This window comes from Indicator indicator, chromosome 15, assembly GCF_027791375.1.
Source record: "Indicator indicator isolate 239-I01 chromosome 15, UM_Iind_1.1, whole genome shotgun sequence".
In the NCBI taxonomy this organism is placed as follows: Eukaryota; Metazoa; Chordata; class Aves; order Piciformes; family Indicatoridae; genus Indicator; species Indicator indicator.
Genome location: NC_072024.1, coordinates 16576148 through 16590878, shown reverse-complemented (window position 1 = coordinate 16590878; position 14731 = coordinate 16576148). Strand labels below are relative to the sequence as shown.

Genomic DNA, 14731 nt, shown 5'->3' with positions numbered 1-14731 from the left:
GGCGCCTGGGCCCGTCGTGAGGGACCCGGGCACGGAACTGAACGCGGGCCTGTCGTGCAAGACCCGGGTGTGGAAACGGGTCCGGGCTTGTCAGGAGGCACCCGGGCCTGGAACTGTGCCAGGGGCTGTTAGGAAGGATACGATCATGGAACTGGGCCTGGGCCTGTTGTGAAGGACACAGGCCTGCAGCTAGAACTAAGCCTATCGTCAGGGGCTAGTCTGTACCATGTTGAGCTGTGAGGGCTTCTGGTGAGGTTGGGACCAGCCACACCAGCCCTGATTCTACCAGTAGCTCCACTTAGACCACCTCGGAGGCTGGGAGGCTCCCAGGGTGAGCAGGCGCCCCTGTGCTGCATTTCCTTAGGAAATGGGCTAAAAATAGGAGCTGTATCTGTGGCTGCGCCTGTCCCCCTGCCACAGCTTTGTTCTGTGTCGGTTCCCACACACACCCCATCCCCCAGCGCTCCCCTCACCCCACTCCCAGCCCTGGGACAGGGCTTGGCCAGCAGCAACAAGAACAGGTAGGGATTGCTCCCCTCATGCAGAGGAGACCAGCAGGCAGCAGGGCTGTATTTACCCAATAAAATTGTCTCCTTCCAGCTTCCAGCCTGGGTGAAGATGTGTTCATTATTTAGCCCCTGGAAATGTCTAGCAACCCAGATTGCCTCTCATGGCTGACTATCATGAGAGATAAGGCTGGAACATGAGCTACGCAGAAACCTGCTTGCATGCCTGACAAAAGCCATCCTGCTCCAGCTTCACTCATGTAAACGTGCCCAGGGGGTACCCAGGCTCTGCCACCACAGGGATTTACTAGGAGGGACAGACCCTTCTGGGGACTATTTTCTTCTAGACATTGTTCCTGCTTAGTCTGAAACACTGGAGTCACCTCCAGCACTTGTCACAGCCCAGATCAGGTCAGGTCCTGTGCACAGCAGAAGCCCCAAGGACCTGTTTTGCTGCCTCCCAGCAGCAACGGCAGCCCAGCCCCTGCTCTGCAGTGCACAAGAGGTTGCTCAGAGGCAACAAGGTGCAGGGTTTTCAGTGGTGTGGTCCATTGCAAGTGTTTCAGAGCCATTAAATCCAGGCCCTGAGGGATCAGACTTCTGTTTCTTTATTTCTGGCTCTTCATCCATGTCTCTCCTTGTCTCTACTTGTTGCTTGTTGTTCTGCGCCCCCCAGGTCTGCGTGCTTGGCTTCAGACTGGCCTGTGAATTAGTGCTGCTGGCTCTGCTCCCCACCCAGCAGGATGTGTCCCAGCCTGCCAGCCCCACCACAGCAGTCCCATCCCAGCAGACACCCCGAGTGTGCAGGGGAGGTGAGACGGATGGCTGGAGAAGGGGGTCGGGACCCACAGCTCATCTTCACAGGTGTGGTGTGGGGCAGGGCAGTGCTTCCAGGGACTTTGCTCCCATTAAAGTCTCGGCAGTGGGCCACGGTGCTCTGCTGCAGCAGCACAAACACACACACGAGGGAGGAGTGATGATGTCATGACCTGGCTTTGTGCGATCTATTTAGGGGCTTTAATTATTATTATTATGCTTATTCTTTCCCGTTCCTTTGCCTCTGAACAATGCCTATGCCGGCAGGGCTGCCGTTCACACCATTGTGTGGGGCTGCCCTGCCTCCGGAAGGGGGAGATCTTTATCACCCCCGGCTGACCGGGTGAGGTGAGTGAGCTCACGTCGGGCGAGGAAAGCTAGCGAGCACCTTGCTGGCAGCTTGTGTGTGCTCTCTACACACCTACCCCCAGCTCTTGCCCTTGTGGGAGGCCCTGGGTACTGATTTAACTTCCCCAGCCAAAATCAAGTTTCCCCAAACCATCCTTGTTTCTCTCAGCCCCACAGGGCCACCAACCACCAGAAACACACCTGGGTTGGGGTGCAGTCCCCCCTAACTGCTGGGCTCACCTTCTTCTGCATGTCCCCACTTCAGCCTGGGCACAATGACAGCAGTGGCATCAGTGCCTCTCCTGTGTTTACCTAGGAACGAGTCTAACAGCCGTTTGCTTTCTTCCCTGACCCTGCCCAGCACTAAAACGGTCTGTGGCTGGTGGGGGGCCAGACGGGAAGCGAGGGAGCTGCACCTAGACACAGGCTGGCTCTGCTGAGCCTGTCCTGGTGCCATAGGGAAGGTTGGAAGGAGCCCTCATTCCCAGGACACACCCTGGCTGGCACAGCACAGCCCTAGCCCTTATTGAAGTAGATGGCAGGACTCATGCTGGGCACAGAGGTGTTGTGGGGTGGGTTTTTTTCCCACCATGAGAGAAGGCATCATCTTTCCCAGGCCCCACGCTGGCACAGAAGGAGCCTGGAGCCATCAGCCGCTCCCTGTGGCACTGTGCTTGGCCCCTATATTTGTGGAGAAAGCCAGTGGGAAAGCTCCCTGTGGTGACAGCTCAGCAGTGGCACCTCATGTGCCACACCCCAACATGCCCTGTGACTATGGCCCTGCACCCACCACAGCACCCAGCAAGAGCAAGGAGGGTGGACAACACACCCCAATGTGCTACCTATTTTGGAGGTGGCCCCGCAGCCACAGGGGGTGACCTGCCCAGGAGCTGGCCTTGGCATCCCATCCACCACAGCTGAGGGGAGCAAGCTGATGCCACTGTAAGCCACCAAACAGGGCAAGAGGCCCCCAGGGCCCCCAGCAGCATGGAGAGGCAGTCCTCACCCATGGCCAGCCCATGTCCATCAGCCTGCCCCTCCTAAGTGGCTGCCGCTTGCCGCGGCACACGGTTTCTCTCGCCGTGGGGTTTGGCCATCCGTGCCCTCTTGCCCACATCCACACTGCCCAGGACATGCTTGCCCTGGGCCAGCTTGCTCTTGCGGTGGTGGGGGCGGCTGGTGCCACACCAGAGACGGGCACAGTACTCCTCCACCCGCCGCAAGTTTTGGGAGCTAATGAGGTGCATGATGTCCTTGTACCAGGTTTTGGGAACCTGTGGTGTTAGCCAGAGTTCAGGGCAAGGCAGGTATGGGGACTTGTGTCCCTGCTCCCGGGGGAAGGTGTGTGCCAGCTGCTCGCTGGTGATCACCTCCAAGGCTGTCTTGGCCACTGTCTGGGTGAAGCCATGCTCCAGGGTTTTGCAGTAGTAGATTCCGGAGTCGCGGCGGTGCAGCCTGCGGAAGAGCAGCCCTTGCTCCGTCTGCAGGATCCGCTCATCCGTCTTCACCTGGTGGTGACCACAGAGTTGGGAGCGGGGGCTGGGTCCAGCCCCATGACCCTACTGTGGGGTGCAAGGCAGGCATGGGGGAAGCCTCACCTCGTTCCGCTGCTCGTCTGGGGGCCTTTGGACAAACCACTGCACGCTGGCCTGCGGGGACCGAGGCACACACTCCAGGAAGGTGCTGTTGTCCTCCGCCCCATAAAGCACCTTCTCCTCCACGCTCTCAAAATCATCCACTGGGGCAAAGACAGACATGGGCTCAGAGGGAGGGCAAAGCCGGGCTTCTGCATGCCCAGTTACCAACACCCCTTGGCCACCATCTGGCTTCATCCCTTCTCTCTGGGAACAGAGCCCAGATCCAGCAGCACCCACCTTCTTTTGGGGCACCCCACAGTCTACAGACAGGGAGTCACGTGTGCCTCAGCCCACCTGGGATGGCTGCAAGCCCCTCTGCATGCCAAGGGCTTTGGAGGCCAGGACATGTCGGAGCATCTGGATGAGCCCTTCAGCCCTGTGCCCCCCCCCCCCCCCAGTCCCTCACCAGTCAGGTTCTGGTCCAGACACTGGTGCACAGGATTGCCGTGACGGATGTCCTGGCGGCGATGGCGGCGCTTGCCCGAGGGCTGGTGGTGAGTGCAGGCGGTGCCATCCCAGGCGCAGTAGGGATCCCTGGCCAGGCAGCATTCAGCACAAGCTGTGCCATAGGTCTCACACTGGTGGAGCCGTACCTGGGCCACTCCCAGGCTAGATCCCACATAGAGTGTTTGCTGAGGGAACAGCACTAAGATGATGTTGCTGGCAGCACCCAGGGGACCTCCTTCCCCCCAGAGCAAGCATCTTGTGGGCTTTGGGAGGCTGGTGACAACAGCTCAGTGCCTCCTGATCACCTGCCCTGTCCCCAGCCCCATGGCAGAGCTATGTCTGTACTCACACGCTTGACAGATATCTCCATTTGGGTGATGGGCACAGGCTTCTGCAGGGGAACAGAGCAGATGTGAGGCTGGTGAAAACCTTGCTACAGAGAGCCCAGCCTATTCAGAGCTGGCAGGGCATTGGGGAGGGACCATCAATGTTTCTTGGGAGCATGAAAACAGCCCCAAGAACCCTCTGCCCACACAGCCCTGAGACCTCCCAGTGCCCAACAGTGCAGGGATAGCCCTGAGCCTCCATCCCCATGTGGGTCCCCCAACATGAACCCACCCCACTGCTCCCCTTCCTTACAAGTAGCACCTTAAAAACCTGCAGGTCCTCTAGGACAACTTCCTCAGTTGCAGCTGAGCTTGTCTTTTGCAGGACCACCACCTTCAGCACTGAGCCAGCATCTGCAGGGAGGAGGATGGAGGTGTGAGCAGCCTCTCATCTGCACACCAGCAGCATGCCCACCAGTAGCACCAGTGCTGGAGCTCCTTCCTGCATGCTGCATCTGCCACTCACCCGTCCCAAGGAAGAGCACATCGTGCTGCCCATCTTCAGCCTCCACCCTGTCCACCACGAGCTGGCGCAGGCGGTGGGGCAGGTCAGTCTTCAGCAGGAGGGGCCGGCGGTGCCAGGGGTACACAGGCTGGTACATGAGGGGGTGAGCACGGGCAAAGTGCAGCACCTCATCAGGGAAGTCCTTGGTGGTGCCATACTGCCGCCGGGGCTGGTTGGTAGTCTTGCTGGGACACTGTCAGGGTGAGAGGGTACCAGCTTAGCCCAGCCACCCCAGCACCCAGCCCTCCTTCCCCCTCCACCATCTCACAGAGCTGGTTGGGGTCTCTCCCTGCATTCCACTTTTGGGATCCATCTTCTCAACTCATTTGCCAGACCTAGGTCCCCAGCTGTCCTGGGGTGGATTACATCCCAGCAGGTGAGAAGGTGGAGTGACTGTCCCCACCACTACCCCTGGAAAAGCAATCAGAGGAGAGGATCCGGAGTTCCCCTGACCCTGGGAGTTGCTTACCACGCCTGGCCGTGGGTAGGGCACCCTGCCCTCATAGGCACCCCACTGGTGGTGGGGGCTCTCCCGGTGGGCGAAGGGCCCATTGAAGACCTCCTGGATGTCAGCCATGCGGTACACACACACTGCAGAGCCCTGGAAAACATGGCTGAAAGGGGATGGTGAATGGCATGAGCAGAGCCATGCTTAGCGCTGACACCATCAATGGCAAGCATGGGAGCACCAACATCTCCATACAGACCAGAGCAGAACTGGCAGAGATTGGGGAGCAGCCAGCAGCTGCATGTTGGTGGTGTCAGTAACAGGGCAGGTCATGGGCAGCTGCAGCTGCATGTCCCCAGAGGCTGGAGCTGAACCACCTACCTGACAGTGCTGAAGAGGGCATAGATCTCTGGGCTCTTTCCATCTTTGGTCCTCAGCAAGAAGACATCCTCTGGAGATGAAAACATGGGGTTTCTCCTGGAAGCCCATGTGCTTCCTGAAGCCACCAACTAAGGGTTCAGCCCTGCTGAGGTCCCCAGCTCAATGCACCTCTTACCCAGCTCATCAAAGTGGGTGTCAATGCCACCGGGACCGGGCACAGAGCACAGCAGACGGGCCTTGTTGAAGGTACTCCACTTGTTTACTAGCACCCGCTGGCCACCAGCATCATTCTGCAGGGACAGGGAGCATCAGGGCCAACTCTGTGACTCGGCACATCCCTGTCCTCTGTGGTCCCCACCAGCATCTTACCACGCAGACCCGTGCCACCCGGCTGACGATGGTGGGCTCCTTGCTATCTACTTCCACCACCTTCTCCGTGAAGAAGAAATAGGCTTTGTCGTTGTCCCGGTCATTGTTGTCTGGAATCAGGTGGGCTGCCACGAATTTGGGGTCTAGGAGGAAGAGCCACCAGCCACATCAGGTGGTGTGAGAGGGCACAGCCACCACCTCTGCACCGCCACTCCGCACTGGGGAGGACCCCAAAAACACTGCTGCCCTGGTGCCTTGCCCTGCTTATACCAGCAGATGCCCTGGCTACCACAAGGCTCATGGTCCCAGCAGTAGCCTAGCTGGCAGGGGATAGAAGGTCAGAAGGGAGCTGGTACCGCTGAGTAAGCTCTGGTCCACCTCTGTGCGCAAGGCGGAGCGCGTCCCTGTGCTGCGGAAGATGCCAGGATCACGGCCCAGGAAATCTGCGGTGAGGCCGGCGTACAGCTCCCCACCTGGCACAAACACCCCCCACAGGGCCAGGAGTCAGCCCTGGCGGGCACAGGGACTGGTCCTGCCAGCCCGAAGGCTCTCAGGTCCCCAAGGAAGACAGCTCACCGATGATGGTGCTGGCGAAAGCTCGGCTGGGCTCATGCGGGCACCTGCCCCGGCCAGACTCCACACTGACAGGGTCCAGGCTGAAGATATGCTGGGTGAGGGGGAGTGGCAGGGAGCAGGCAGTGAGCCCCACACCATGCCCTGGCAATGGGGCCTGCTGACATACAGGGGCTGCTACTGGTCGCTGCCCAGCTCACAGGCACTCACTGCAAGCACCTGCAGCCCCAGTGCTCCCAAAGAGACCATCTGCACTGAGCCCATGCTTTTTGAGGCACGAAGTTATGCAGCAGCTGGAGAGACCCACCAGACCCACCACTTGCCAGCCAGCTCAGCTGCGAGCACTGTGGCATGGGCAGGGCTTCTGCCTGCTGCAAAGAGAGAAGAGGGAGCCCTGCCTTTCCACCTGATTTATTAGCAGTGAGCTGGGAGACGAAAAAACACCACCCATGCCACAACCCCCAGAGGATGTCTGGGAAGGTGATGCCAGGCCAGAAAGGTGGGAGAGCTGGGGAGGGGGAATCACAAGGGCAAAGAGGCAAGAGGGAGCTGGCTCCTGACCCACACCCCCAGTATTCAGCATAGGGCAAACACTGCATCCCCCACACAGTCCTGAAGATCCCCAGTAGGGAGGAAGACTATGAGGGTCTACCTCCCCAGGGGATCCCACCAGAGGTGCTCAGGACAGGCACCCACCACGGTGTGCCCTACCTCGCCACGGTGCCCCACATAAACAAAGGCACAGACAGGGTGGAAGGCTCCTGTCCCGCAGGCCAGCAAATGCGTCCGGTTGTAGGGGTGCAGCATGCGGATGTAGTTGGCACAGTCAGTCTGGGGGGACAACAGTGGAGGGTTGCAGAGGTCAGCTTTGTCAACACCCAGCTCCCTGCCTCTTCCTGGGGCCCTCCAACAACGGGTGAGCCCCAGTCCTGGGCCTGGCTGCGCCCCAGACTCTCTGCCTTCACCCCCTGCCAAGCAGCTTGCACCCACTGGCAGGGCTCGCATGGTCTTCATCTGGGTAGACCTCAGCCCACTGCAGAAGGACAGGGCTTTTTACTGATCCAGCCAGAACTTGGGCATCTCCTGTCTGGGGGCACCTGTGTGCCCGCCCCCATCACACAGCCCACACAAGCCAGGTGGTGCAAGGTCACCAGCCGAGCAAGCTCCTGGTGGCAGCTCCTACACCCAGCTCCAAATTCCTGGGAACTCTTCCTATACCTAGCACCCAGGACGTGACCAGATACAGGAATGTCCTTCCCCATCATGTTCCTGCTCACCAGGGAGGAAACAAAAGGAGGAAACGTGGGAGTCGGAGATGGATACCCACAGGCATCCTTGGCTGCCTGCAGGACAGCTCCAATCACTACCGTCTGGGCTTTTCCCCTTCTATAGGGGACCAGTAACAATGACACCCCCAGGGCTGCAGCCCTGCCACCTCTGACCTTGAGCAGCTCTCCCGGCAGTTCCCACGGGAAAAGGGCTCCTGTCCCGATTGGGCAGAACCTCCATTTACTCAGAGGCACCCCCCCCCCATCCAGTGCCAGCCCTGCTGGCCCCCTGTCATCCCCCTGAGTGGGACATGAGGCCCCTTGTCTGCTGCGAACACCGCCACGGAGCTGCTCCAGGGGTTCCCAGCCTCTCTGTTGTTTATTTTCCCTTTGCAAAGAGCCTCTAAAATAGCAAGTTAAAAAAAAAAAATCTATTTTCAAGAAAAATAAAAAGTCGAGCCTGCCCTGGCTTGTGTCTGTCAGTGAGAGCTTGTAAAATAAACACGTGCAGCAGGACAGGGAGCAATTCGTCTGGGCCAGGAGAGCCATGGGGACCTTGTCCTCACCACAGCCCTGCGTCATGTCAGGGCAGGAGGATGCAAAGACAGATAAGGTTTGGGCAGTGAGCTCAGTTAACATATTTCCCACCACTGGGACTGGCCAGGATGGGCCAATGCCACCAGGATCTGAAGCCCAGTACAGGGCTTTTGGTCCCTCTGAGCTCAGTCTCGGAGCTCAGCCAGCCCTCTCCGCTCAGTACAGCCACATTTGGGGCAGGCTGGCCACTGCCCTGCATTGCAGGGCTGAGAAGAGCCCTGGAGGTAGGATTTCCAGAGCCTAGAGCAAGTGTCCAGCTTGGCCAAGCCTAGTCACCAACTCCCTGCTTCAGTTTCCCTCACACACCAGAAATCTGCTTTGCTCTGCCCCAGCATTAGGCAGCCTACAAGCCCGAGTGGGCTATCCCCAGCAGGATTCCACAGCACAGCCCCAGCACAAGGGGAGCCAGCTCAGGGCAGAGCACACATGAGGCAAGACTCACCCCTGGGTCCTTGCCCTTCTGAAAACATTCCTCTGTCTGCCCAGGGAGGGGTGGCCAGTAGATCTGAAACACAAAGAACCTGTTGGAGTAGGGAGGGGGGACAGAAGGGACCCAGCCTTGCAAATACACACCCCAGGCTTCTGATGGCATGTGGATGGAGAGGTACAGAGAGAGCCATGAACAGCTCCCCAGAGCCCTCCCAGCCCAGGGGTCCCAAGGCAGACCCTTCCTCCTGGGGAGATGCACCCTGGCTGTCACAGCCCACAGCCAGGCTGGTTCTGGATGGTGACACTGGGAATGGCCAGAGCTGCCCTGGAAGGGGGTGAAATTACAGGTAACTTGGGGAAGGGGCACTGGGGGACAGCAGGGAGCAATGGAGTCCAAATGCCCCGTCGCATTCAGAGGCGCTCAGACGAAGGCCAGCTTGGGTACACAAGCCCTTGACCCCACTGCAGTGACCCAGCACGCTGAGGGGCACTTCATTTCCATCTCCACTTTCTTCAGCTAGAAATGTCTCAGAGCCATGTTTAAAAAAACAAAAAGTTGAAAAGAAGAGGGTGAAGGAGGAGGGGAGCCACCACCTAGCATGGTCACTCTGTCACTCCCACCAAGGATCCAGGAGAGGTCTGGGGGCTTTGCCAGCTGAGTCCTGGCACAGCTCGTTGCAGCGATGGATCCTTTTGACTCTTTGTCTCTACAGGCTGTCAGCTGTATATTTGGCCTACAAAGGGGATGCGCAGGTGGGGATGGGGGGTACTGGCTCTCCCAGCGGCAGCTTTTTAGGAGAGTTCAAGTCCAAGACCCTGCTCAGCACCCAGGGGAATCATGTGTAGGCTGAGCCACCAGTCTCCTAGGCTGCCAACTATAATTCACAGGATCACAGGAGGTTAGGGTTGGAAGGGACCTCTGGAGATCATCTAGTCCAACCCCTGACTAACCCATAACCAGCCCACCCTTGCCAGGCAAGTTGTTGGACACAGTTTAGGGCACTTGGGATGGGGACATTCCCAGGGCAGGCCTTGCTTTGGGATGACTTTTCCTGGCTTGGTTTGGCATCGTCCACACAGAGGGGTGAGGAATGCACAAAAGCCAGGGTGGGGACAGAGACCTTGTGGTGCTCAGCAGAAGCCAGCTCACCTCCTTGGCATCTGCATTGGCCCTGTCCAGGAGCAGGGAGTAGAGCACATCCTTCCCTCCAACGAAGAGCCGGTCCCGGTACTCATCCAGGTAGAGGGAGCGGAAGCCCAGGAAGCCTCGGTGGCCAAAGAAGACAACCGAGCGGTTTGTGCCCACGAGCTCTGACAAGGTGGAAGGGAAGTGTCAGAAGTGATCCCTTCCCCAAAGACCTGCAGGATATCGTTTGCACCATGCACCCTAAATGTGCCCCCCACCAGCCACAGCCACAGGTGTGGAGCCTGAAGGACATCCTGACGCCTAGCAACCCCTATCCATTTGCTGCACAAGCTGAAGTGCCACAGATGCCATCCTACAGCCTACCTTGCCAGGACAGCATGGCCCCAGGACCTCAAGCTGTCACCCAATGCAAGGACAAGAGGGGAAAGTGATGGATAATATCCCACAGCTGTGTCCTCTTGCACCCCTAGGAGCCCCACCACCTGGGGCCTAGCCATGAGAGGGTGCTGTGGCGAAGGGGCATCAAGGCAAGGAAAAACAGAGAGGGGCAACACAACCACAGGGGCCATGTGGGCTCTCAGCCTCTGAACACCCTTCACACCCACTTGGGAACGTGAAAAGATGCTTAGACCCTCACTAAGGGCTCTTCCAAGGGGCAACTGAAGGGCTGCAATGGGGGCAAAGGCAGGAGGGTCCCTCCAGGCTGATGGTTCTGAGTATCGTGAAGCCATGCCAGGGCCAGCAGATGAGCTGGTCCCAGAGCTGCAGGCTGCAGCATCCATCTCCATACCTTCCCAGAGGTGTGGACATCCTGGCCTCACCCTGCCCAGGGTGTTGTTCTCCCCTCCAGCCAAAGCTAAAGCTATGGAGCCACCAGGTAGCTGGGTCCCAGGCAAATTTGCCCCCAGCAAGGTTCAGCTGAACCACTCTGGGCTCTTTCAGCAGCCATGCTGCAGCATGTTGTGGTTTGTGAGGGCCTGGCAAAGGATCTGCCATGTCCTCAGCTGCAGGCTGGGCTCCCTTGAATCCCAGGAAGGTAGCAAGAGTGGCCATGGAGTGGGTGGAAAGCAGGTCCAGCCTCCCTCCAGTGCCAGCCAGGGACACAATAGCAGGCACCCAGCCAGGACCACGGGGAAAACAGTACACAAGGTCCACCACTGCCACCACCAGATCTCACTCTCAGAGAGGCTTCCTCCCCATCATGGCACTAGGATTGTACTTGAGGAGAGGCACCAGCATGGAGACGCTGTGTCCCTGGGATGGACATCACACCCCAAAGCCACAGGGTCTGATGGGCAAGGCTCTCAAAGCAGATCCAAGCCTGAAACCTGTGGGATGCTGAGGGGACTCTCACAGTGACACTGCTGTGACTGGTTCCCAGTGGAAAGTTATTTTCAGGGTTAGCAAGCCAAAAACCCCAGCATGATGGCACCCACCCAGCTGCTGCGGAGGAAGAGGGCAAGAGGAAGCAGCCCTGCTTCACTGGGCTCTGAACCTCTGTCCCAGCGACTGCCTCGACCCTGAGCCAGACAACCATGACCACTGTGTGGAGGAGGAGCAAGACAAAGCACTATTGATGAGCACAGTCTTGTCCCCAGAGATTCTCCACCAGGGAAGGCTGCCAGCCTCTACTGCTGTCCCCAGGGAAATTCCCAGCCCAAACATTCCCCACACATGTCCCCAGGGAGGTGATGCTGAGACAGTCCTAGATGCCAGCAGCCCAGGACACTGGGGTATCAAGCCTTGCTGTTGCTGGAGGCACCTCCAGCAAGGAGGTAGCCAACCACACAGTACCCCCATCCTGGTGGGAAATGCTTCCTCTGGGACATGCAAAGGAGACAATATCTGTCCCTGCAGAGGAGGACACAGCCACCTCCACCCCATCACACACAGCTCCCATCCCTGCCAAGCAGCTCAAGTGTCCTAACTGGTGATGCTGGTGGCATAGAAGGACACAGCCCCAGCGGATCCACCCTCACTGGGAAGACCCCTGTGCAAGCAGAACTGGTACCAGGCACTGAGGACCCCTCCAGCCTCATCTCCCAGGGGCGTACTACTCCCCATGCCCTCCCAGCATCTTGTGTCCTCCTGTATGGCCGGGCTCAGCCCAGGAAAATGCTGTCATCTCCTTCTATTCTTGCCCTGCAATAATATTTTCCCAGCTCAGAATAACATTGATAAAGTCATGGAGCTCCTTTTATTGTTTCAGGCCAGGCTTCCCCTTCTCCCCCATCGCAGGCAAATTCTTCTTGCGCCTCGGATTACACCAGCCCAAGGCTCCTTCTCCTTTCTCAACTTCATCTTCCAAGGGAGCAACACCTTGCCATGCCCCATCCATCCCCAGAACTCCTATTCTCCCCAGACAAAATGTCCCACAGGAGCCAGCCACCAAACTCAGGGGTCCCTGGAGGGGACTGGGCTGCAACGCTCCCAGTCCATGCAAAAGCAAAAGGCTCTTTTCCCTCTTACACAAGCCACTGCAAGAAGTCAAAGCAGGAAAAGAGCATCTGGAAGTGAGAGGGAGCACTGAGGACACAGACACCCCTGCACCCACAGCAGGATGCTTTCTGCTGCTAAACATTGTCCCAGAGCCACCAGCCATGCACAGCCCAGGCAGACGAGCTAAGCACAAGCAGCTTTAGTTCATCCAGTTTTCATTTCAGAGGCTTCTGATGGTTTTAATTGAAATCTTAATTTTCTTTTCCTTCCCCCCAGGGAGAAGGCGGTGGCAGAATTTGTTTCATGGGAAATTTCAGTTTTTCTGTTTCAAATTTGGATGAGGAACAGAAAAATCAGCTTAAAAGGGGGGGACAAAGCTTCAAAGGGTTGCTCCCTCTCCTGGGAGGCTAAGGAGCCCACCCAGCCCTGCGGAGCACCTCACACCTGGGGAACAGCATGGCCGGACTTTGGGCTGGAATGGATCAGACACTCAGCCAGACCCCAAGCCCCACGACCAAACTCTGCTGGGCCCCCCGAATCTCCTAGCCCTGCTGCCAAGCCCAACCTGAGCACACCAGATCCCACCATGGAGCAGAGCCAGGAGCTGTCCTGCTGTCCCCAAGGTAAGCGGAGCCACCGTGTGTCTCCGTTTCCCCCTTTCAGCAGGGAAGGAGCCCTCAAAGCCACCCACTTTGCCCCGGAACAGAGACTGGAACACAGCTGTCCCGTGCCCCAGAGCCAGGGGATCCCAACCCAGGCAGCTTTCCCCAGGAACAGGGGCATGCTCCACAGCTCCCAGGGTTCCCTGAGAGCAGGGCTGCCTCTCTCTGGGGAGGGGGCAGATATTATGCAGCTGAAGTCTTTAGAGCTGGTTCATTGCTTTTAGGAAAAAAGGAAGAAGTTCGGGCTCTCCAGACTCCTCTGTTAAGTTTGGCGAGAAGCAGCCCCTGGATTAAGCTGGCGGAGCAAGAGATGGAGCAAGCCAGAGCAGGCTCACAGGCAGAGTTTTAACCAAAGCCAGGCTCTGCCAGCGCAGCACCCCGTGCCCCTCTGGCACCACAGCACTGCAGCGCGGCGAGGCTCGGAGGGTGCCAGGGCTGAGCAGCACCCGGGGGACCTATCGGGCAGCTCGGGAGTGGGCAGAATGCTGCTCACCCACGGTGATGCCCACGTCGGGGAGACGAGCCCTCGTGGGACGCGAAGGGCTGGCGCAGAGCCCGGAGGCGCATTCCCCTGCCTCATCACCCGGCTTTTCCCTCTGCCTCCTCCTCTTCGTAGCGCCCCCCCATGACCCGCGTGGGGATGTGGGAGTGCAGAGTAGCCACGTACCGAAACCTCAGCCCAAACTGAGCCTCCAGCGCAAGGTGCTCCCCGCAAAAAAACCAAACCAAACCAAAGCAAAAAAACGCCAAAAACTTAACCCCGTATTTAGGGCGCAGCGCTCTCCGATGAGGCTCCCCAAGGCTCCCACCCGGCTCCCATGCGGGGCCGAAAAAAAACCCTGCGTGGTGAGGCTCCCCGTACCCCTCGTCCCCCGCCCCCAGCAGGTGCCCCCGGCCCGGCTCACCGCGGTAGGGCAGGCGGAGCCGGGGCAGGCTGCGCCCCGCCGCCAGCAGCGCAGCCCCCAGCGAGCACACCCACACTGGCACCAGCACTCGCATCCCGCCGCCGCTCCTGGGGCTGACGGGGGCACTGAGCTTTTATATCGCCCCGGCATCCGACCGCCCCTGGCCCGCCCCCGCACGCCCCAGCCGGGCCTCGCCACCCACCCCCTCCCAGTCACTCGGGGCGGCGGGGATGAGAGCGAGGGAAAGCGAGCAGAGAAGGATGGCCCCGTCCCCTGTGGGGGGCACTGAGAGCTCCACACACCCGCAAATCGTCACCTGCCACCAGAATTTTAGGCACGGCTGCACCGTCACACCTCTCTCCCCAAAAAAATCACCCCGCCAGCCCCTACGGTTCATCCCTGAGGACAGCAAGCACGGGTCCCCCAACCTTGCCCCCCAAGGTCTGTCCCCCAAAAAGATGTTTAGTGTAGAGTGATCTCCAAGTGCCAATAAGCAGCCAGCTGTCGGGTCCCATCTCAACAGTTAGGCAAGCTGGGGACACCAGACCAGTGAGGGCTGAGCAGGATCGAGGGGGGCATGAGGTGCCACACGCAGACTTGGTGCACCCACGGGACTGGGCAGCAGGGATGCACCTCTGAATGCCTGCAGAGGTACCTGCTCACTGGTACCCTGACTGGGGAACCTGGACAAGGCCCCCTTCTGCCCCAGAGCACCCACAGCACTGCCATGCTATCCTCCACCAAGGCTGCAGGATCAGGGTATATGGCTGTATAAGGCATCAGAGAATCCACACAGGCTTCCCCACCAAGCCCGGGTGCACAGTCAGGTGTGGCTCCATCCCAAAATCCCTGGAGTAAGCCCCACATT

At 58.9% G+C, this 14731-nt stretch overlaps 1 protein-coding gene across 1 annotated transcript; it reads right to left on the bottom strand.

Annotated features, from left to right (window-relative positions):
* Window positions 1-2710: 2710 nt before the first annotated feature.
* Window positions 2711-13957, bottom strand: SEMA3G (semaphorin 3G). Its single transcript, XM_054387213.1, has 16 exons — window positions 13864-13957; window positions 9861-10021; window positions 8724-8786; window positions 7128-7247; window positions 6420-6510; window positions 6200-6316; window positions 5844-5986; window positions 5650-5764; window positions 5475-5544; window positions 5115-5259; window positions 4607-4838; window positions 4403-4494; window positions 4104-4145; window positions 3714-3939; window positions 3269-3408; window positions 2711-3178 (listed from the first exon to the last, which is right to left on the bottom strand). The coding sequence occupies exons 1-16, from the start codon at window positions 13955-13957 to the stop codon at window positions 2711-2713; spliced, it is 2319 nt and encodes a 772-aa protein (XP_054243188.1).
* Between the last annotated feature and the right edge of the window lie 774 nt (window positions 13958-14731).